This window comes from Thermobia domestica, chromosome 2 (assembly GCF_964235325.1).
Source record: "Thermobia domestica chromosome 2, izTheDome1.hap1.1, whole genome shotgun sequence".
NCBI lineage: Eukaryota > Metazoa > Arthropoda > Insecta > Zygentoma > Lepismatidae > Thermobia > Thermobia domestica.
The window spans coordinates 7,342,402-7,367,846 of NC_137455.1; the positions used below are offsets into that span (position 1 = coordinate 7,342,402).

At 36.6% G+C, this 25,445-nt stretch overlaps 1 protein-coding gene across 1 annotated transcript in view; it reads left to right on the top strand.

The window, feature by feature from the left end:
* Positions 1-25,445, top strand: part of CtsK1 (C1 family peptidase 26-29-p) — a 60,358-nt gene that overhangs the window by 31,495 nt on the left and 3,418 nt on the right. The window contains exons 4-9 of the mRNA XM_081738330.1: positions 1,724-1,828; positions 4,955-5,117; positions 11,106-11,298; positions 11,936-12,150; positions 17,500-17,600; positions 20,633-20,764. Coding sequence (XP_081594456.1) covers positions 1,724-1,828; positions 4,955-5,117; positions 11,106-11,298; positions 11,936-12,150; positions 17,500-17,600; positions 20,633-20,764 — 909 coding nt within the window. The remainder of the gene's footprint in view (positions 1-1,723; positions 1,829-4,954; positions 5,118-11,105; positions 11,299-11,935; positions 12,151-17,499; positions 17,601-20,632; positions 20,765-25,445) is intronic.

A 25,445-nucleotide genomic window follows, 5' to 3' on the forward strand; every position in this document is an offset into this window, starting at 1 on the left:
ACTTACGTCTTTTTCACTTCTTCTGCCCAAGGATATTAGACTTCCTAAATAGGGGAACGTCTTAACATCTTCGATTTTCTCTCCCTCTAGCCATACGTTTGCCCCTTCCTGTCGTGCTCTTGTGCATTTTATCACTTTGGTTTTCTTCTTATTTATCTTCATTTTGCATTTTTTCTCCAGTTGGTCGTTCAAGTTTGAAAGTGCTTCCAGCAAATCCTTTTCGTTCTCCGCTAACAGTGCTATGTCATCAGCAAACCTTGTTGTGTTGAAACCCTGTCCATTTACTTTTTTACACATTTTTCGTTTTTATCAAAGAATTTTTTCATAGCCTCTTCTATATAAACATTTAACAGAAGGGGTGAAAGTCCATATCTTTGCTTTACTCCTTTACTTATTCTTCTATAACAGCTCTCTGGTTCCTGTAAAGTTAGTATATTATTCTTCTGTCTCTGTAATCCATCTTCAGATTCTTCAACGCTCTGAACACGATATTCCAATCTAGTTTACATCTGAAGCGTTATTTTTATTACCAACCCAATTATGTGCAGAAATTTCATACTTTTTGCGGTATAGGAGATTAGACCGTAATAAGAAGTGAAGGAACTAAAGTGATCCATATGTATTTATGAAAAATAATAAGCTGCTGACGAAGGTGGGGATTCCCATTGAAAATTTCCGCGTTAATAAATATTTAGATGCATTCCTGGAGTTAATTAGTATTTTTTTTTTTAATATAGTACCAACTAGTGGAGCAGCGTAACACACTCTAGAAATCTTAAAATACTCCCTCTTTTTTTCCCTCCTACTTTGTTTATTACTATACAGGGTGTTACAAAAATTTGCCACAATGTTTTGGAAATAGGTTCCTTACGTCAAAATAAAAAAATGGACGTGTGGTCAGAAGTGCATAGTTTCGTAGTTATAGGGTGCCGAAAACGTTAAAAAAGGAACTTTAAAGATCCATAGTTCCACTACTGTAGGACCGATTGTAGTCGGGTCAAGACATCACTGAGGAACTAGTATGTGAACTATTCAAATATCCATCTTTCAAAACCTCCGGTACTTGCACAGTCATTTTTAGAGACGCTGTTTGGGAGTACTTGATCACTCCACCTTACTTCTCTAAAAATTAATGCGCAAGTACTGGAGCTTTCTTAAACATAGATATTTGGATAGTTCACATACCAGTTCCTCAGTGATGTCTTGGCCTGACTACGATAGGTCCCATAGTAGTGGAACTATGAACTTTGAAACTTCACTTGTTTTACATTTTCGACACCCTATAACTCCAAAACTATTTACTTTTAAGCACAAGTCCATATGAAATTTTATTTCTTACTTTGATGTAAGGAATCTGTCCCCAATATTGTGACACAAACTTTCTTACCTTATATATTGACAATACTGACAGCTGTCAGCGAAATTCGATGTTTACAATGTTTGCTTGAATATAACTACAGAATATACATATAAGAGTAAGGCGAGCTTTTTTGAGTTTATTGATAACTTAGGTTAATCTGTTCTGTTTCTGTTTTACACGTGCATATTTATCAACATAAACACTTAAAATGTATCGGTGGGAAATTATTGTGCCGTATCCTGTTTGATTAGAAATTGATACGGAAACAAAATGTCAGCTATATTAGCATCAATGAAATAATAAAATAAACCCTTAATATATGCTGAAACCTTAAAATCGTTTATTCATTTGTTACTTTTTCAGGCGGCTGGTACTGAGATAATCGCTGGGAAGACCTGTGATAAGTGGAAGCTTGTAGACGTGAAAGGAGAAACTGTTAATAGATACACTATCTGGGTTCAAACTAAGGTAACTAAAATATGAGAATTATTATTATTATTATTATTATTATTATTATTATTATTATTATTATTAGTAGTAGTAGTAGTAGTAGTAGTAGTAGTAGTAGTAGTTTGGTTTAGTAATTTTTTTGATTGGTCATTTGACTTGAGTTTAACCTCCCCTTTCAACACTGACAAGGGAACATCTTATACTGATAGTAGCATTGCCCAATCAAACTATGCACAATCGATAGAAGAATGAAGAAAAGTGAGAAATCCAAAGTTTTATGGGCCGACACCCTGAAACACAGGAGATACAGAGGAAAAAACGATCGAGAATCATGCAAAGATTGCAATGCAAAAGATACACTGACAGAGAAAGAACTTCAAAATGATAAAAGTAATCAAGATACTTACACAGCAGTATAGAAAGCAAACATTATACCCACAAACATGCTCAATAACATCATATGTAATGCAGTGTTGCCAACTGAGCACAAAATGAAGTTTTGTTAAATGGCACTTGACACAAGTTATAACATGTAGAAAATCTAATTATGAGTAGAACCACACCTGTGAAGTCATGATGTAGAGTGTTGCCAACGTTTGAAGATAGGCCTATATGAATTCCTATATGAATCTCGGATGTAGAAGAGTACATACAGTACACGATTCAAACTAGTTAAAACCAAAATATGAGGCCACTAACAAGAATATAATTACTGAAGTACGAAAATAAGGGACGAAGTACAGTGTCGAAACAGATTTGCCCAAGTGGAATATCAGAATAGTATCAAACACAACACAAAAAACTGAAATGATGCATGCTCTTGGACTGACAATTGATTAGCAGGCTCACTTTTCTTATGCACCTAATATTGTATCACCTTACACATTATTGGTAGTCAATTCTTCAGTGTTGCTATTGATAAAGCGCTCCGCAGTGAGTTGGTACTGTGTGTACCCTTCTACATCCGAGATTCATATAGGAATTCATATAGGCCTATTTTCAAACGTTGACAACACTCTACATCATGACTTCACAGGTGTGGTTCTACTCATAATTAGATTTTCTACATGTTATAACTTGTGTCAAGTGTCATTTAACAAAACTTCATTTTGTGCTCAGTTGGCTACACTGCATTGCATATGATGTTATTGAGCATGTCTGTGGGTACAGTGTTTCCTTACTATACTGTTGTGTAAATGTCATTTTGATTGCTTTAATCATTTTGAAGTTCTTTCTGTGTCAGTGTATCTTTTGCATTGCTATCTGTACATTATTCTAGATTCTTCTTTCCTCTGTATCTCCTGTGTTTCTGGGTGTCGGCCCTTAAAATTCTGAATTTCTCACTTTTGTTCACTCTTCTATCGATTGCACATTGTTTGATTGGGCAATGCTACTATCAATATAAGATGTTCCCTTGTGAATATTTTTAAATTGGTTTGATTTGAGTTTAGCCTCCCCTTTCAACACTTGAGTATTTTTTTTTTTAGATTGGTTTGTGTTGAGTTTAACCTCCCTTTTCAACGCTGACTTATTCCTATAGTAATATACGAGCCACGTCAAGAAAATAAGTGTACTAGATTTTTGTAGGTTTCAAAAAAAATATTTAAAACAAAACTTTTACATGCTTACATCAGTACATATGAACTATTTTTCTATTTACTCGCCATCCCTCTCGATACACTTACTGAGATGAGGGATCAATTCTTTTTATGCCTTGGTCAAAGAAGTCTGTCGCCATCTCTTTTGCCTAATTCTTCATCTCCACTTCCACGTCAGTTAAAAATTTTTACCCACCCATGTCTATCTTCAGGGAGGTGAATATATTGATATTCCAAATATAGTCAAAGACGTCCACCTAGACGCCTCTCACGTCTTACACATCAAACTGACGTCACATTCGACGTCTACGATGCAGGTTCTCCCCATCCGAGGTGATATCCTCAAGATCCTCACTAATCAAAATCGAACCCGGGAAAAACTCGATGTTCAGGCAGAAAACAGAAAACCTCGTACTCTTGAAGAAAACACGGAAGATACATACTTACGTAAAATGTTGCCTTTCTCATTGCTGATCACGGAAGCAATTGCCTTCAGACAGAATTCAGCATTTCTTCATGTTTGTCAATGAAAGGCAAAATGAGGCATAAGAGGAAATTAAAAGGGAAAAGGTGCCGAGTTTAATGACAGAAAAAAGAAAATTATACAAAAATGCTCTAAGAGCCTTGATACTACATTGAAGTAATTAAAAAAAAACAATAGAGTTTTCCTTCGGTGTGGGTCCAACTGGAGTCGAACCCAAGGCCGGATCCTCAACAATATGATAGTCTGAAGGCGGGAAATCCAAGTTTCACCCTCTGTCACAATAGAGTGCAGAAAATCATCATCTACCCAAGTTTATAATGCTCCAAGAACTCTCTGGAGATTGCAATTCGATTCAATCTGTGCTGCTCTTGTCAACTGCTTCGGGACCAATTTTGCACACAGTTTATGAAACTTGAGTGTTTCTGCGATTGTTTCATGCAGCAGAGACTGGAGATTTGTGGGAACATCACCGAAAGTTCATCCAAAGTCAATGTGCGATCGCCACGAACAGCTTCCTCTATATTTCCAACAAGTGAATCAGTCAAAATCGACGGTCTTCCTCTCTTTTGCTCATCGTGCACATCAATACGACCGTTTATAAATTCATGATACCACTTAAACACACTCGTGCGATTCATAATTTCTTCGCCATAAACTGATTTGATCTCGTTAAAAACTTCAGACGAAGATTTTTCCCTTCACAACGAGATAACGGATACCGCTACAAATCTCGCACTTGGCGATAGATTTTATCGACATCTTTCACGGGAGACGTTACTGTGGTCACAGTTTTGGTTGTACTGACGCATGATAGGGCTCGCTGGAAAAGGTAGGAGCTAAACTACACGGCAGTGTGACGAACATAGCAATAACAAATTCCCTCTGCTCGCGAGGGCCCTAGTACACTTATTTTGTGGACTTGCCTCGTACCACATTCGATCAAAGAAATGAAGACTTTTGCACTAAGGTCTTCAGTTTGTTATCATTGTTAATATTTTTCTTGATGTGTGAATCACGTTGACAAAGTATTTGTTTTACCATTTTTTTTTCCTCTTTCCTCAGAAGTCTGCAATCGATCCTTTCGTAGAGGAAGTGATACCAGTCCGTTATGAGATGAGAGGGTATAACACATTGCTGGGTTCCCATTATGACCATTATTATTTAGAGTACGATTTATATGATGAACATTCGCCAAGCCCTACTGTCTTCGATCTTCAAGACAAGAGTAAATATATTTTCTTTGGTCTATCTATTTTAACTGTATGTTCAGTCGGTCATATATATAGCAGAGGTTAAAATGAAAAGAAAGATATTTTGGTGAAGGTATTTCGCTCATGAGGAACATTCAAGATAAGTACAGCTGTTATTTTAGGGTGACCATACATTGTATTGTATTGTATTTATTTTCATCCTTTTTCATACAAATTGTTCACAACGTGAACGTATGAGTTGGACACGTCATAAGAACACTGAATGTGCACATATGTATAGATTTAAATCTATATGCAATATTAAAATAGTGTGAATTTATGTAAAACAAAACAGTTACAATTTTTCATTATTCTAATTTACATACATCGATATAAAACAACATAACAGTTAATAAAACCTTACATTATAGATATACAAAATATATATACTTCAAACATTATTTACTACAGGCGAGATATTCTTCTACAGAATAGAAACAGTGCTCGAGTAGGTAGGACTTGACTTCTTTATTGAAACCAGATGTTTTGTTTTTTAAAGTGGAAGGAAGCTTGTTATAAATATTCACTGCCATAGGAAATGTACTATTCTTATGTACTTTTAAACGTGAGGACTCTACATGAAGGTCAGACGCTTGTCTTGTATTATGCATATGAATATCTGAGTTCAACCGGAAGCTGCTTGTATCTATCTGTATATCTTTTCTTACAAATTTTAGAAGTTCATATATATATATAAACATGGAAGAGGTAAGATTTCAAGAAATTTAAATAGAGGGTTACAAGAAGTTCGAGGTTTACTTCCGGTCATAAACCTTAAAGCTCTCTTTTGTAAAACGAATATGGAATTTAGCAGTGCAGTAGATCCCCAGAATATAATACCATATTTCAATTTAGAATGAAAAAGTCCAAAATAAGTTGTGAGCAGAACATGTTGACTGACACTATTTCGTAAAAGTTTGAGCCAATTTACTAGATAATTTTTGAATGTGAATTTTCCAATCTAATGTATCTGACACCCAAAGACCAAGAAATTTGATATCCGAGACGTAATTCAACGTTTTGCCGTTAATTGTTACACAAGGGCGTTTTCTTATCTCGTTTTTTGCTACGTGAAAGCACATGCACGAAGACTTTGTTGTGTTTAGTATTAGTTTATTTCTATCCATCCAGTCACTGACGGCAGACATGGTGGAATCTACTGCATTACATAACTCAACGTAAGTTTCTCCAGTTACTAATATATTTGTATCGTCAGCATACAGAACTATTTTAGCAGAGTCTAAACATTGTGGCAAATCATTTATATATATTAAAAATAGAATAGGGCCTAAGATGGAACCTTGAGGAACTCCAAATTTTAACTCTTTGGTATCTGAGTAACATTTGGTTACTCCCTGAGTGTCTCGAGTTTGACAGTTAATTTCAACAGTTTGCCTTCTGTTGGATATATACGATTTAAATCACTCATAAGCATTTCCCCTAATACCATAATCTTGCATTTTTTTAAGTAAAATTTGATGATCAATTGTATCGAAAGCTTTGCTAAAATCAAGAAATATGCCGGTTGTATATTTCTTAGCGTTTATTGAATTTAAAGCAGAATAGAGAAAGGAGTAAAGAGCAGTTTCAGTAGACTTATTTGATCTAAAGCCATTTTGAGCAGGAGATATTAAGTTAAAATCATTTAGAAAGCTAACTAGTCTTATATACGTAAGTTTTTCAAAAAGTTTAGAGAAGGTAGACAGACATGATATTGGTCTATAGTTCGATGTAAGATCTTTTTTGCCACTTTTATATAAGGGCTTAACAACTGCTAGCTTCAATGCCTCAGGAAAAACGCCACTACTAAATGAGTTATTTACTATGAAGCATAAGATATCAGCAATTTCATAACAGCATTGCTTTAGAATTTTATCAGGAACTTCATCGTATCCTGAAGAACTCTTATTTGTCATTTTCAGTGTAGTATTTAAGATTTCCTGACTAGTTACTGGGTGCAAGAACAATGATTTTTCGAACATTAGCGTTTGTGCGAACATGTCTGTTTTAAGAGCAAAAAATCCCGTCCGTATTCCGAAGAACACTTTTCTTCTTCTTTCTGTCTATTCCTACTTACGTGAGGTTGACTTTTCTGATAATCTTTTCAAGAAAGCTCTGTTCCGTAATTATTTCGGTGTTAGACCTTCCTGCTTGAAGGCATTCTTAACCATATCCATTAATTTCCTTCTTGGTCTCTATGTCTGTAGGTTATCTTGGGGTTCTCCCGTTTCCTTCCACTTCTCATTCCACCAATTCTTCCATTATAATTCATTTGCCGTAATCACCCTTCTCCCGTAGCGTAACAGGCATAATTGTTGGATGCTAAACTGAAAGATTTCATTTTTTCCTTCTTGGTCTTCCTCTACCTCTCTTTTCTTCCATTTCCATTACTCTTCTGACCATATAGTCGTTTGTTTTTCTCATTAGATGCCCATATCACTTTAGTTTACAACGGTACGTTTGTATATTTGTATATTTTCTTGATGTAATTTCATGAATATGATCAGAGGCGCAATAATTAAGCAGAAATATGTATATTGAAAAAGAAAAGGTTTGTTGATTAGTTGTTGATGTGGTTGTCAAGATGAAATGGTTGTTATGAAGATATATAGTTGATGGCACGAAGATATATTTGTTCGACAAATATTTTGTGATGTGTAGTCATCTTTCAGAATAAAAGAAGTGTAAGCTGTTAATAGCCATATAAAAGTTGCTGCTGCTAATATTATTTAATATTTAATAATAATATAGAAATATAGATTTGTATTATCTCGTTATAAGTTTTCTTTGTTGGATTTTCTTAAGATACCTCTATAACGTTGATTATTCCTCTTACTCTCTCATTCGTCACTTTGTCTCTTCTTGTTATCCCACACATTCAGCGAAGCATTCTCATTTCCGTAACATGGAATCCTTTCTTGGCCATGTTTCTAGTCTGTGTATTATTGCTGGCTTAAGCACTGTTTTGTAAACCATTCCGTTATTCTTTCCTGTGATTCTGTGGTCACACGCACAACGCCACACACTTTCTTTCACATCCGAATCACCATTCGTGGCAACAGATGAGCTTAAATATTCAAAACTTTTTCACTTCATTCAGTCGTTCTTCTAGTAGCTTTATTTCCTCATTTCCTTCTCCACTGAAGTTGAAATTTTCTGAAGGGGGCACGGTGGCTCACTGGTAGAGCGTTCACCTCCGGTGCTTGCGGTCCCTGGTTCGATCCCAGCTCGCGCCATGTGGACTTTGTAGTGGACAAACACCGTGCTCAGTGGTTTTCTCGGGGTTCTCCCGTTTCCTCCCACTTTCTTCATTCCACCATTTCATTCATTTCTCATCTTCACCATCTCCTTTAGCCTAACCGGCATAACCGTGGAACGTAAAACTTAAAGATTTCATTTCATTTCATTTTTTCGAAATATTCTGTTTTCTTTCTGCCAATTTTCAGATATGAAAAACGGGAAAAGCTGTTACAAAAAAGTCTTTTTTCAGCATCGAGACCATGTTTGGGAATATGAAATGAAATCTTTGAGTTTAACGTCCCGTTAGGCTAAAGGAGACGGCTGATTAAGACAACTAAATGATAGTAAAAGTATTGGTGTAATGAAAATGTGGGAGGAAACGGGAGTCTCCTGAAAAGATCCACGGAGAAAATGTTGTCCACCACAAACTTGCTTGGTTGGAGATCGAACCAGAAACCCCACACACAAGACATAAGCTATATTTGCGGAACAGATGAGACGGAATCCACTGCTTAATGTGGGATTCAAACTACAATTCGAATTATTTGAGGTTTAGTACGTCGAATGAGGATCGAACCTAGGACCGCACTTGTTAGACACGTAGTTAACGAAAGGCTACAAGAAGGAGGCTTATCAGTAATGATAGTATATTTACAGTGATGATAACCTTATTAGTATTATGTGCGTTACCGTTGGGAGAAGAGAAACAGTAATAGAAATCATCTGGTACTTAACTGTAGGTTTCTTATATACTCAACAGATGTATAAGTGATCTGTTACACCAGAATAAAAAGTATCAGTTTTTATTGGCAACTGATATTTTTGATTTACAGACATACTTTTTGAAAAACTATTTTTCCTGATTTTCTCGAAAACGGCTATTCTACAGGCCAAAATAAAGCGAAAATGTTATATGATGGTTTACCCTCCGGAGCCTCCTTCAGTCGCTAAGGGAAATCAAAATCTCACAATGTGGCAACGCCACAGATTAACTTGGAACCATTTGTATCACTGTACAAATACAAAAAGCAGTTAAATCGATTGCCACACTAATAAGTGATGCTAGTATCAATCGACATCGACTTTAGCTACCATCTGGAAACAATCGATGCAACTATTTGATAAATTAGTACATCTACTCTGTGGTTCTTTATTTGCGACGTTGCCACATAGTGGAATTCGTATCTCCAGACGAGGACCCAAAAGGTATATAAATATATATTTTTCGCCAGGGCCGGCCTTAGGCAATTTGCTGCCCTGTACAATGGCATCATTTGCCGCACTCTCTTCTCCAGAAAGAACAAATCTTAAAAGCCACGATTTTAAGTATGCTACCCGATTATGTACAACGAAGGGGAGGGAAAAAGCACTCGCACTCAGAAAGGCCTAAACATTCCTAATGCAATCTCGTCGTGTCTATTTTTTGAAAAATAATAATCTATTATGTTAGAGAAAGATAAAGCAGCACATTTACAGAGGAAAGATGCTAATCCTTTCTATAGAATTCAGTATCGAGCTTCAATCTCAATATATCAGTTTGCAATTCCAGTGCAACTTGCTCTTTTATCTTTATTTCTTGATTTTCCTTCTACATCTGTTAATTTTTTCTTGTTTCTTTAAAAAAAAAACTTGTTTCCACCTTCAATAATTAGGAACTTGTTTGTGACAAAGACAAGACTAGTTTTCATATCAAAACTGTGATAACTAACTAAATGGAACAGGTGTTCGCTACTGTTTGACAATCGGCTTCTTGTATTTGTCAACAATTAAGCAATTCATGCTGGGATTTGTTTATCCATTTGCTTTAGTACTCTCCATGTGATCTTAAACTAATGCGAGCTAAACATGATTTATGAATGTAGTATTCAAATAGAAGGACAGCTTAGTAAATTTAAGTACCATCATCATGAAGTGTATTTCCAGCAAGATTTTAAATAATATAGTTATGATAGATTTTAACGCGCTGTAGGGGCGCGGTAGCTCAGTGGTAGAGCGTTCACCTCCGGTGCTTGGAGTCCCTGGTTCGATCCCAGCTCGCGCCGTGTGGACTTTGTGGTGGACAAACACCGTGCTCGTGGGTTTTCTCGGGGCTCTCCCACTTTCTTCATTCCACCATTTCACTCATTTCTCATTATCACCGTCTCCTTTAGCCTAACCGGCATAACCGTAGGACGTAAAACTTAGATTTCATTTCATTTTCATTTTTTTAACGCGCTGTGCAGATGCACGTCTTACACTTATGGTAGAGCCAGCCTGTTTTTCGCTTTATTTTGACTTGTTGAATAGTGTTCTCTAGTCCATGGGCGCCATTTTTAGAACACGTGATATATATATATATATATATATATATATATATATATATATATATATATATATATATATATATATATATATATATATATATATATATATATATATAATTGTAATCTTTTGATAATAGTTACACAGAAATTAAGATTAAATAGTCATTTTCGGCACCTCATTAACCATACCGTGTAATGTCATTATGAAAAGCTTGATGAGAGTATATTAGTTTCAGTTTCATCTCAATAGATGGCATGGTTATCGCACATCATTAAGTTTTAGAGTAAGAAAAATTTGTTTTTCTCGAAAAGTACGCATGAGGTTTTATAGTCACCCATATCATTTTGTTCAGCTTAATCAGAGCTATCTTTTCTTTTTTGGAAAAGTGAAAAGGTATATTTTTTTTGTCTTTCTTTCAGACATGACGTGTACTAGTTTCCCCGGCCCTGGAGACAAGCATATTTATACATTCAACCCAATGATGGAGTTCATCCATAATTATGAAGGCCACGTGGACGATGCCTTTGATCAATTTAAGCGTACCCATGGAAAGTCCTATGATGACCACAAGGAGCATTCGAAGAGGAAGAATATATTCCGGCAGAACATGAGGTAACTCAATAGCTTTGCATAGAGCCTTCAACTAATAATAACTTTTATAGTTATAATTTGTTTATTAAAAGCAGGTAACCTACTATGATACTTTATTTAGTTTAATGTTTGCGGAGCGACAAATATACCAAAAGGTAATATACCAACAAACTGAAAGAGATAATAGTAGATACGAAATTAAGCAAAAAATATATAATGAACCTGGATCATATTGTACAGTATGCTATAAGGCAGAAATGATGTTGACAATTAATTATGACGTAGACAATTTAGTATTTAAGTCCGTACATGTAGTTCCTTGGTCAATAGAATGCATTTGAGACAGACCCATCTCTACCCGGAGATCTGACGCTGATTTTACACGAATTCATTATTGCTGATACACTGGGAAGGGGTTTATTTTGAGTCGTTGGGTACGAAGTTTTGTGTATATATACGCCATTCGCAACACGCACACACAAAGTTTGATGCAACTCTCATTTGATAGAAACTAGTTGGGGTCCCTAAGTGGGACTGAACGAGTTTAGAGCGAGGTATAAATACGTCCTTTCGATAGGTAGGTGACTTGCTGTCTATCCCATTGCGGATAATAATAATAATAATAATAATAATAATAATAATAATCGTTTTATTGTAGGTTTATTCATTCCAAGAATCGAGCTGGTTTAAGCTTTCAGCTTGCTATGAACCACCTGGCAGATCGAACAGATGAGGAGCTGAAAGCGCTTCGAGGACGAAAATACACTGAAGGATACAATGGAGGTCTTCCTTTCCCTCATGATACATCTGAAGTCACAAATATTCCTCACACTTTGGATTGGAGAATATATGGGGCAGTAACTCCTGTCAAAGGTAAATTTAGAAACAAACAAACAAACAAACAAAGAAGAAAAAAATCAGTAATTCTTACCTCAGTATTCTCTTTAAGAAATTTGTTGTATGCAGGTGTCCAAATTTATTATTTTCACTCCTTATTACTTAAGAGATCAATAGAATACTGTAGTGAATACTGTAAGATTGCCTTGATAAGATAGTAGTACAGCAATTTAGCACACGGGATTCAGTTTCCTCCTAGGGTTATGTATTTTTTTTTTTTTTCGTAGAATTGCACTGGTGATGAGTAGTAAATCCTGAAACGCAATAAAGATGCACTAAAAAAATACGATTGCATTAAACACTAAACACAGCACTGGTGAACACTAGCACTGGTATGATTAAGAGATGGTTATAAGAGAAAAAGCGTAAAACAGTTATTCCTTTGCTCAAGGCAGTCGATGGTAGTCGCACATGGTAATTGTATTATTATGAATAGTATCTAAGGGAACTGGCGTCGAAATGTAAAGTTTTGGACGAATTTTCATTAGTTGATGTGAACGAAGGCGACGATATAACACACAGAGAAGAATTGAAAACAAAAGCATCATGAAGTTCGTTAAAGTCTCTGACATAATGAGCGTTTTCATATTGGAAGAAAAAGTATGTCTAAGAATGGGCCTGATTTTCTGATGTCTAAGAATCGGCGTGATTTTCTGGAGATTCTGTATACAGAGTCTCTCAAAAGTCACCTGACATATGGTAACTCTGTTATTATCAGAGTTACAACAAAATGTAAGAGGGGAAACCGTCCCCAAATATAATGTTTTCAATCTAAAGTGAAGGATTTTTTTTTCTTTTAAATCGGACGAGGCGTTTGGGTTGTACACTGTTTATGCGCTTAATGTTAAATGAAAACGTTGTTATTTACAGGGAGGTAGATAGATTTTGTAAGATATGGTGAATGGGGACATGTTTGAAATGTAGACTGGCTATCGACATGTTACCGTAAAAGACAGTAACTTCATTCACTTATGTTATGGGTCCAGGTAAATGGCAACGTTGCATTTTCATTTAACATTGGGCACATAAGCAGTGTACAGCCAAACGGCTCGTCCGATTAAAAAAAAAAAATCCTTTACTTTAGATTGAAAATATCATATTTGGAGACGGTTTCCCCTCTTACATTTTGTTGTAACTCTGATAATAACAAAGTTGCCGTATGTCAGGGGACTTTTGAGATAACCTGTATAATTTATAGAGCATGATGTCATTGACAATCATATAGGTTGCAACATGGAAGGATTTCACAAAGCTCGAGGCAAGGTAAGTGAAAATGGTTTAGGAATTCTCAGTGCTCCAGGCAAGCTAAGAGGGGAGATTTGATCATCTGAAACTATTTTGTACCCTCTTATGGGCAGTGGTGGCGCTGGTTTTCCTCTCCTGTCACATAACCTGCTGATGATGATTCCTGTTGTCTGTTTCGTAGTAGTTGTAGTAAGAGAGCACGTGGTTTTTGTTTACAAATAAGAAACACGTGTTATTGTTTACAAATATAGACCACGTGTAGGGTAGTACAATATGCATGCAACTAATTACAGAGGGGATGAAATCATATCACATATCTTGCAATATCGTTGTTTGATCATCGTTTCCAAGTGAATGTAAATTACTTTTTTGTTCAAATGTAAAGGTAACTAAGAAAGTTCTGTCGCTTTCTGTGGAGGTCTGTGTTCCATTGGCCCTCATACCGTGAGTTCAATGTGAATGGAGATAACGCGAAGGTCCGTTGTTAGTGTGAGTATATCCAACATACTACCTGCTTGTGGCAGTTCAGTTACACCGTGAACTTGCGTAAGGACAGAGTGAACATGGGACCTCCACACAGCGTCATAAGGGCGTGTATGCAGGAGTTAAACTGGGGTCAAACGCCGCTGCAGCGGGGCGAAAGATATGCCAGGCCTTTGATGAGGGTGTCGTGACCACGCGGACAGTGCAGCGGTGGTTTAACAAGTTTAAGGACGGTAACGAAACATTCGAAGACGCATCACGTGCCAGAAGACCAACACATGTACAAAATGAAGATCTTCAGGCAGCAATTGAAGCGAACAGTGGCTCGCCATGTGAGGAACTGCGACTACAATTCAGTGTAATTGGAGAAAGCATTCGGCAGTACTTCCATCAACTTGGGAAGCACTAGTAGTTGGGTCGATGGGTCCCACATGATTTAACTCCGAGCCAGAAGGCAACGCAAGCAGACACCTATGTTTCTTTGCTGTCTCGTCTGAGGAAGGAGCCATTTCTGGACAGGGTGTTAACATGTGATGAGAAGAGGGTTCTGTACGAAACTCCACGGCACCATCCAGTGAACCGGTTCCAAAACAGCCGAAACCAGCACTGCACCAGAAGAAAGTTCTGTTTTGTTTGGTGGACTGCTTGCGGCATCATGCATCAGGAACTGCTACCAGCTGATCAGAGCATCAATGCAGCTGTGTATTGTCAGCAATTGAGCCGTATTCAAGAAAAACTCAAAACTCTGAAGCCAGCACTTCTGAATCGCAAAGGTCCTCCTGTTACAGGACAACGCTAAGCCCCACATGGCTAGGATGACCCGGGACACCATTCTATGCCTTGGATAGGAAACATTATTGCATCCGCCATACTCCTCAGACATTGCACTATCCGATTACCACCTGTTTCATTCCTTGGACAATCAACTTAGAGGACGCCAGTGTAAATCCCTAGTAGAGGTGCAAAATGAACTTGATACTTTTTCGCTTAACGGCCCACCAAGTTTTACCGCGGTGGAATCCATGGCCTTCCAGAACGTTGGCAGAAGGTCATCGATGTTGATGGGGAGTATTGTTAATCGTCCAAGTACGTCTTAGGTGACATATTGATGTTCGAAGGTGGTGGGTGAAAAAACGACAGAACTTTGGTGGTTACCTTTATAGTTCCACGCAATTTATTACGTATATTAAATCTACGTGGGAAACGAAAAACTACAAGACCATACCCTTCAGTGAGTGTTACAAACTAACTAAGGCTCATATAGCGTCGTAAACTTCCGCAGTACTTCAACAATAAGAGCGCAAATAAGAAGAGTAGAGAAACAATTAGAGGTATAATAACGTTAAATATTCTGAATACCAAATTAACGAATTATGGAATCATTAGGATCAAAATATAAGACACGTTTTTTAGTTTAATTGCTATAATGATGCGTCAGTTTAACTCTTTTAGTAGTTAATAGTTATAAGATTGAAAATTTGTAACAAAAGGAAACTTCTTTGTATTTAAAAAAAGGCCTACGTAATTATCACATCTTATTATAGAGGAAGCTTTCCGTAGACACAAGAATCTTAGTTCCCTTTGTACATAAATTTGATATATCAAGCTGTTTCGAAAATACGAAAAATATGTACACAAGTTTCTACACTATTTATATTATCTTTTAACCGTATAACTTAAATTACAAATTCCTACATATGTTAGTATTGTATACAGGGTGGGCACAAAGTCGCTTTCCCCAGTATGTGAAGAAATAAAATAAAGCTAGTTGACTCAACAATCTTTATTGTACTTACAAATGCTGTTCTATCTGTCTCCCACCATGTTCAATGCACAAGGTACATCTCTTTATCAATGATTATCAAATATCATGACACAACCGAGGATTGGCATCTAATCTCTCGAATGATTGGTCGATTAGCTATTTCAAGTGATTCAAATCATGCAGTTGGCCGGAAAACACTTCGTCTTAGATAATACTCCACATGAAAAAGTCGCCTGGTGTGAGGTCACATGAACAGGATGTCAAATCTGTCGTACCACGACGACAAATCAGTGACATATGCATCGGTTGCAGATCTTTCGTTAAGCGCTTCCTTCAATGATCCAAACATTTGAAACTCGCTTGGAGCTAGGTCTGGACTGTATGGCGGATGTTTCAGCAATTAGTCTCAACTCCTTTGTTGTTCCGTTTGGCAGAATGTGGCCGAGCGTTATCTTGCTTCAGAATGATACCTTGCAGTTTTCCACGACGTTTAGATCTGACTGCAGGTTTCAATTTAGTTCGCAACACATCACAATATTCTCACTGTTTACAGTTTCGCCTGTTGGGGTGAAATGAACGGCTACCACACCTTCCATGTCCCAGAATAGTGTTAGCATAATCTTACGAGCTGATGGTTAACGTTTAAATGTGTTAACTTCTGGTGATGATGAGTGTTTCCAAACCATGCTCGCAGCATTACTTTCCGGTTCTTGATGATGTACCCAAGTTTCATTTACAGTAACGATTTGCTGCGAAAATCCATCTCCGTCGCGACGATAACAGGCCAAATGTTTGCGAGAGATGTCCAAGCTTTGTGCCTTATGCTGTGCTGACAATTCTTTCGGGATCCACCTTGCACACACTCCGAAAATTTAAACTGCCATGTAAAATGGAATATGCTGAACCATGACTGATATGTAAAGTATTGACGATTTCGTCTACTGTGATTCGTCTGTTTTTCATCACCATATTTTCAACGACTTTCAAATTGTCCTTAATCGTTGACGTCAACGTCTGCCCTATCTTTCCTCATCACATAAAGAAGTTCTCACCTGTTTGAAATGCTCTATCCATTCGTAGATCTTGCTTCGCGATAAACAGCTGTCACCATATTGCGCTTGCATTCGACGAATAATTTCCGCAGGTTTAAGATCTTCCACAAACAACAAGCGAATCACTGCCCGCATTTTCTCCTTGGTGCAGATAGACAATGGAGCTGCCATGTTTAACAGTCTGCTACACTCCAGCGACTAACGCGGGAATAAGAGAGACACGTTGCATAGAAGTGTTGCTGACGACACAATTCAGCGCTGAATACTAGCAGTGTTACCAAACTCCAGTGCGAGAAATTGCAAAAGTCCCTGTAGTTTTTCACTTCTCGTATATAACATTTTACTAGATAGAATTTTAGGAGTGCTGGTAAATTATGTTGTAAAACTTCAATATTCTTCTGGTAGCATGATGATAGCTCAGTGGCAGCGTGCTCACCTCTGGTTCAAGACGTTCCTGGTTCGATCTGGACACCATATGAGTTTATGGCGGAGAACGTGTCCGTGGGTTTTCTCAAGGTCGTCCTATTTCTTCCCACATTCTCATTCTACCGTTTCTTTCATTAGTATTTACTTTCATTATTCATCTCGTGTAGCCTACAGGACATAATCGAGGTACGTAAAGCTAGAAATGTTATTCCATTCGTTTCAATATGTTTCTTTACATTCTAAAGCCCCTTTGAGAGTATATGCAAAAGAAAAAATAAGTGTGGCCTTAAATATGAGAAGTGAAATATAATAATATAATAAATCTAAAATTAGTCATATTATATATCTTTACAGATCAGTCAGTGTGTGGATCATGCTGGAGCTTCGGCACAGTTGGAGCTATTGAAGGCGCTTATTTCTTGAAATATAATATCTTGAAAAGATTCTCTCAGCAGGTTAGTTTATTATTTTGTACGGTACTATTGTATTTGTATATAGTATGTTTCCTCTTTAAAAAGTGAATAATATAAATACTATTTATAGTAAAATGAATTACTTAACAAGAATAGTGACTATATTATCACAAAACACTTAAAAAAAAAAAAGTAAAACCTTTCGCTAAATTCTTTATCAAATAGGAGGGGAAAAGTAGGAAGAAGAGTGACATTAAAGTATAGAAAAGTACGCGTTTAGGCCAATAAAGAAACGAAAAAGCACCTTCTACATGACGCACAGCCAACTATGGGTAAACGGAAAGCTTTCGCGCACTACTTTTCCTGTTCTTACGTCGCAAGAGAGGGAGGGGGGACAATAAGTACAACAGTGCAAGGGGGTTAAGTTTTGTTGATAGCTGGACTCACGTTCTCTCTTCCACGTGCTAAACTACCTTTCAGCACTGGCATTGCCGACCACATATGCAAAGCATCGCCAGCAACGGCTTTGCCGAGGCTTCCACTAACATTGCTGGCCTCGTGTGCAAAGCACGACGGCTCCGGCGCCAGTATTAGCGGTTCCGGCGCCGGTTTTGCCGGTATCGTGTGCAAATACACTAATAGTTGAGATTGGTTGAATTAAAGTTTAGCATGCGTTTCAGGAGCGCGAGGCTATATGAGATATGAACATACAACTTAACGTGGGATTTGAATCATATAACGGGTGATAAGTGTTGCTTTCTTTGGCAATGGCAAGACTATTACAATCATTTCATCAATACATACAGGGTGGATCGTTTATCGTGATACGCCCTTGTAACTTTTAACCTAAGGAACAAAAAACGCCGAAAGTTCGTACCTCGGAAATATGTGTAATGGGGACATTGTTTGCCATACTTTGTGATACCACAAGGTTAAAAGTGTTGCTAACCCAACATAAAATTGTATTTTTTTTTTTTCCAAATGGCACTACGTCAGCTTACAACATATGCTGAATCTACATGTCAAAGGGGCACGGTGGCTCAGTGGTTACAGCGCTTACCTCTGATGTGTGGGGTTCGTGGTTAAATCCCCAGTCAAGTAAGTTTGTGGTGGACAACATCGTGTTCATGGGTTTTCTCAGGGGTACTTCCGTTTCCTCCAACATTATCATTCCACCAATTCTTCCATCATCATTCACTTGCCTTAATCATCGTTTCCCTTAGCCTAAAAGGAATAATCGTGGGACGTTAAACTGAACGATTTTATTTCATTTTCATTTTAAACATGTTAAGCGCAAATGAGACAGTCAGGACACTACACATGCAAAGTACTTCCAAAATAAATCACATCCAACACAGTGATCATGATACGACGAATTTCGAATGAGTACGAATAAAGTTACAAAGAATTGAAATTATGACTTTTCAAACGCCTGTGTTTCGAGAAACTGCTTAGAAAAGTACCTCATTCAATTACATGGATTGATTTTAAGGGATGTGAAGATTACAAATCGCGTTTACAGTAATTTGATATTTCAAACCATTCTGGAGATAATGGTAAAAATTCGCAACATTACTTAAATTTATGTAGTTCCGAGAACTTACTGTTATTACACCTATCAAAATTTCTATTGTAATGTTAAAGAAGAAATGTAAATCAGGAATTGTTTTAAAAAGCACAAATTCGCCATTTTAAGCAATATATTAAATTTTACCGTTTTTTGTTCATATGATCCGAATGGTTAAGATATGAAATGGCATTATGATCTTTGTGCATTGGAAACTATATACGTAATTCGATGTGTAATTATCTGAATACTTTTTTGAAGTCGTTTGAAAAAAAAAAGTTAGTTCCTTGTAACTTTGGTTTTACTTGTTCGAAATACATTATGTGATAACCATAGTATTCGACATTAATATACTTTCGGGCCGCAGTGGCTCAGTGGTAGAGCGTTCACCTCTGGTGCTTGGGGTCCCGGGTTCGATCCCAGCCCCCGCCAACTGAACTTTGTGGTTGACAAACACCGTGTGCGTGGGTTTCCTCGGGGTTCTCCCGTTTCCTCCCACTTTCTTCATTCCACCATTTCATTCATTACTCATTATCACCGTCTCCTTGAGCCTAACCGGGATAACCGTGGGACGTAAAACTCAACCATTTCATTTCATTTTCATTAAGATATTTTGGATATGCATTATCCCGTCCATCTTACTTGCTTTAGTACTATTGTTAGAACTCTTCAAAATATGTTTGTTTTACAATGTTTGTGATAGTCTAGCGTCCTTAGTTTCCAACACTGCATGACAAGTTAGTATGACAAGTGTGGTATTTTATGTTTTCGTTTAGCATGTAGATTTGAAATGTGTAATAACCTGACGTAGTATCATTTGAAAAAAAAAAAAAAAAAAAAAAAAAAAAAAAAAAAAAAAAAAAAAAACTTTGTGTTGGGTTCGAAACACTGTTAAACTTTTGGTATCACAGAATATGCCAAACAATGTCCCCCAGCCGATTTTTCCGTGGTACAAACTTTAAGCATTTTTTACCCTTTATTTTAAAATTTACAAGATGAATGATCCACCCTGTATGTTTTTATTTTTCATACTTTCCTGTAGACTTCGTACTGTACATGATTTACGTGTAGAATGGATTTGTGAGTTTTGGTATTATGAACAGTAAAGTAAAGAGTAATTGGGCAAGAACTTATTAGCAACAAATGTGAGAATTATTTAACAAAATGTAAAAATATTAGCCTTACAATGAGAGCTACATAGACAGTCTTGATTCACAGTAAACAATAAATATTCCATTTTTAGAAACTTTCGTTTCGTTTTGAAGTATTTAAGAAAAAGGAAAGTAGCCTAGTTAAGTTCGCTGTGAGATGCTGGTTTGTGCTTCCTAATTGAGTCGCACCGTAATTTAATGTCGAAAATTAAGAACAAACGTTGAATCTACAGAGAACTCCTGATAATCGTATGTACTACAACCAGTGTAACTCACTACTTGACAATTCCATTATTTATCTTTTGCTATTGAAATATTTATTTTGTTTTTTTTTTTAATTTCTTTCGTGAACGCAGGCGTTGATTGATTGCAGTTGGGGTTTCGGTAACAACGGCTGTGATGGAGGTGAAGATTTCAGATCATATCAGTGGATGATGAAGCATGGCGGTCTTCCTACGGAAGCGGATTATGGGCCTTATCTTGGACAGGTAGAGAAGACCATCCTCTATTGCTTTTTTCTTCTTTTAATGTTGATTATCTTCAGCACTATTTTATACAATAAAAGTCGGATTTATACCTGGCAGACAGTTTGGGCAGGGAATGCAAGAATATTTCAAATTTTGTTGTGTAGGGAACTCTTTCAGAACTTCGAGGGAGGGTTTTAAGGATCTTAACACGCAAGGGCGCCGATCCTGTGAAGGATGGGCGGGCCCCCAACGCTCATGTGGACTCCCCATGTATTTTTATGAATATGTATTTTTTATTTCTTTATATATATATATATATATATATATATATATATATATATATATATATATATATATATAATATGAATATACAATATTTGGCACAATTTGAATTCAATTTGTCTTAAAATCCTCATATATGCCTTCTTAGGCCCTTGTCTGCAACCAAACACATATCTAAAGCCCCCAGCCCTAAAGTTACAGAGAAATCGGCGCCCGACACGATATCTTTAAAACTTCCTTTTCCAAGGTCATAAAGAGTTGCTTATAGAACGTAAGAAATACTTTTTTTAATATTATATTCTAACTCTGACTACTAACCTGTAACATGTTTCTTTGATTACCATAAATTCTGCTCCTTTGTTGAATGATCTTCACTTTTTATTACAACTGATGTACAGTGACATATTGATATCTCATAGTTAGAATATTTTTTTATTTCATTAGTTCCACTCACGATTATTATTATTTTCTACTTTTTTATTTTCTTTTAAATAAGATGCTAGAAGCATACTTACTACTGCTGAAAGACAGCTGTGCATTCTGTCCCAGATATTTAGCTCAGTTTAGTATTTATGATCAAAGAAACATGTCGCAGGTTAGTAAATTGTAATATAATTTTAAGGTGTTTCTTTAGAAAATGATTGAGGTGGTCTTCATTTCCTGTTCGAACTATCAGCCAGGCATGAATCGGATTTCGGTTTGAACCGTCTTTTATATATTCTTATTCAATAGGAATACACAGACCTAGCCCAAGTTGGCACATACAAAGAAGCCAATGATAGATAGTAGTAATCCCATCAAGTAGTATCCGTAAGATATCGCATATATGTTATACAAGGTGTTCAGAAAACATACGGTATTCACGTTAGTGGTGTGTATAGCTATCCAGAGTAGTAATACAACCAGCTGTCCAGACAGATTGTTGTAGAGATGCTTCATATCTGGAATATGGTATCCGATGTTCACTGTAGACCTTGGCGTAGCTTACCGATAGTCATTACCAGAGCATACCCAACATATCCCACTGGCGCTCGACAGGGTTTAGGGAGAGAGACCTAGCACACCAGGGCAGAAGGGGTATATCGAAAAGAATGTGCTGGGTTAGGTTGGTATGGAGATGCACATTAAGATCTTGCATCGTCCAAATAAGGCCAGGCGACAGGAATGGCAATGTTACGAATGCACAATACCCTATCATATTCCCCTTAATGACGTCGAGATAGCTTATTGCCTAAATACCAGAATGCGAGGTATGGGTCCTGTATGACAAGTGAGAACACACGCTGGATCTTAGCGTTGAACTATAATTTACGGACACGGACATGCATCACTGTGTCCGAAGCAGAAGTGATTCTCATCGCTGAATACCACCGCCCCCCCCCCCCTTTCGCCTCACTGCTCAAGTGTTTAATGTTCGTTCGCTTACTTGAAGGGCAATGATGGCTCTGATTTTAGTTGCGTCGCCCCTCGCCTTCCCGATTTTGGACAGGACATGAAGACTGACGGTAAGGCTTCACATTTAATTTTCGAAACCTACAGGAGGGGTTTAAATCAGTACCACTCGTCGACCACTTTAGCCCACTAAGTATATAACACTAAGGTATAACTCGTTCAATATTAGTTAAGAAAATTTTAACTTTTTAAGTGAATCTCGTATAAAGGCAGCTCTGAGAAATTTTTCTTCGCAAACAGACAAAAGTGTATATGTATGTGTGCGCTTTTGCGACGCAGAAAATCCTTTCACTTTTCCAAATATGGTTATGGAATGTAACTCAAAAAGTAAATTTGCTTCCAATGCATTCTTAACCACAGTGCTTCATGGCTATTTTTAACTATTGCATGGTGGACTCGGACAGGGTGGAGCTGGGGGAACCTGCAAAGCATACAATAGTGCAAGGTGTATTTGTGTCCTTTTGTTGGCTAATAAAACGGTATTTTTCCTAACCACTAAAGCCAAAATAAAAACCGCCATAAGTATACCCCGCTGTACCTATTTTACAGGGACTAAATGAATCCCAGAGCCGTATTGGAAGAAGGATGGAACAGGAGAAAAATCCCGCCCCTACTAGGGATTGAACCCAGGCCTTACTGGCTATGCCACTATGACTTAGAGTGCAGAGTGTTCTCTTGGAAAGCAACATTGATGGTGTGAGTGATATTGCGGAAGATGACGGAAGCTTTTCATATCAGGAAAACGAAGAAGATGCTAATGAGGAATATGAGATTGAGATTGAATTCAGTAATAAATTTTATTCTAAAAGTAAACGGAAATATGTAATTACACCGCCAAGACAACACCGCAATTTAAATACATGCCCATGCTTTAATAATGTAATAAATATGATATATATTTAGGCGTTTATGATATAAGTAAAGTAGAACTACCTCAAAGGTTTCAGTTATTAGTTTAGTACAAGATGTCAACCTCAAATTCAATGTATATAGTATAATCACTTAAAAACAGTGCGGACAATGTTTACTCCACTTGGTAATACATATAGCAGATACAGGCTTAGTAATTCTGGGGATAATTAATAACAACAATAATAATAATAATAATATAGTAAAAATATTGCTTAGCACAACTTACATTGGAAGCAAATCCATTGTTATGTGAAGATGTGCTTGTTATCGGTAGAACCCAAGTGTATTTAATTTAAATAAAAACAAGTATATATTTTTAGTTTAACGTCCCACAGATATGCCCTTTAGGCTAAAGAAAACGGAAAATAAAAACAAAGTCGAGAATGAAAAACCAAAATTATTATTATTGTTAGAAAGTATTGAATCGGGTTGAAATTAAATGCAACAAAATCGCAGTGCATTCTAATTGGCTCCCCAAGAATTCTCTCTTCTAATAATATCTACCAGCTGCCAAATATAAAATTGTCCAATACTGTTATTCCATTCTCTACAACTGTCAAAAATTTGGGAGTCGTATTAAATCTAAATCTCTCCTGGTCAGGTCAAATAAATGGTGTTTGTAAAAGAGCATTTGGTGCCTTGCATACATTAAATCGGCTTAGAAATTTCTTACCAATATCTCTGAAGATCAAATTTGTCAAGGCACTAGTGTTTCCACATCTTGACTAGTCTGATCTACCTGAAAATCAATCAAAGTGCTTGCAAAGAGTACACAATGCTTGCATTAGATTTATTTTCAATTTAACTTGCAGTGAACATCTTACACCATTTTATAGAAGACTGTTATGGCTGACATTAGTAGAAAGAAGAAATTTATCCTATTGTACAAAATACTTACTAGATCAGAACCATCACACCTAGCACGTAGATTTTTATATTTATCGGACTTTTATAACAGAAGCACAAGTTCACAAGATAATTTCTTGTTCTCTCTACCCAGTCACAATTCTAATTCATACTCAAAATCCTTCACAGTAAGTACTACATGCCTCTGGAACAATTTACTTCAATTAATACACCACATTTCAACAATTGCCATATTTAAAAGATATATAAATTCCCTTCTCTTAAGTAAAGATAAGGATACCAGTAGCATGTGAGGCATCTTCGTCTTACCAGATTATTAATTACCCATATATGAACACACAACCAATTAGTAACCCATGTTAATTTGTACAGCTTATATATGTATTCTATACATATAGCTACATACGCTATACATATTCTATACATACATATGTATTCTATACGTACAGTTTATATATGATTTCCAGTAACGCCATATACAATATTTAATTTGTTTCTCCATGTTATTTTTATTTCAGATTGCATTCATACATAAACGTCTTTCTTTTTGTTTCCTCTTTTATATATTACTAGCAGCGTTCACCCCGCTTCGCTGCGGTCACCCCGGAACGCAATAAACTTTGTTACTTAGATAATTTTTACTTTTTCGCTTTCAAGTGATATGATAAAAACCATAGAAGATTGCAGTAAATCTTAACATTATATCGCCTGTCATTTATGTTAACCCGCCCCGCTTCGCTGCGGTCATCCCGGTGCTGGCATATTGTAAAAGTGTCTGTAAAAATAAGCAAATCAATTAAAAAATTTTAAACAGAAGATTCAAGCTATTTTCCGCTGTATATCGCCTGTCATTTATGTTAACCCGCCGAGTGACACGGTCGTGCGGGTTGCATATAAATACGTTTATTTTTACCTATGATGAACTAATAACAAAGGATTTGTACGTTATGGACACTTGAATGGTCAATTATCTCAAGACACTGGTAATTAAAAATTAAAGTGATATGATAAAAACCATCTAGGGTCCAAATCCTAATAACCCCCCAAAAATGAAAGAAATTGGTTCAGCCGTATTAGCGTGATGAGCGGACAAAGGATTTTGTACGTTCTCTTTTATATATATAGATCTTATTTTTTTGTTTTAAAATATTGAACTATTTTTTTTTTTACTTAAGTAGCATATTCTTTT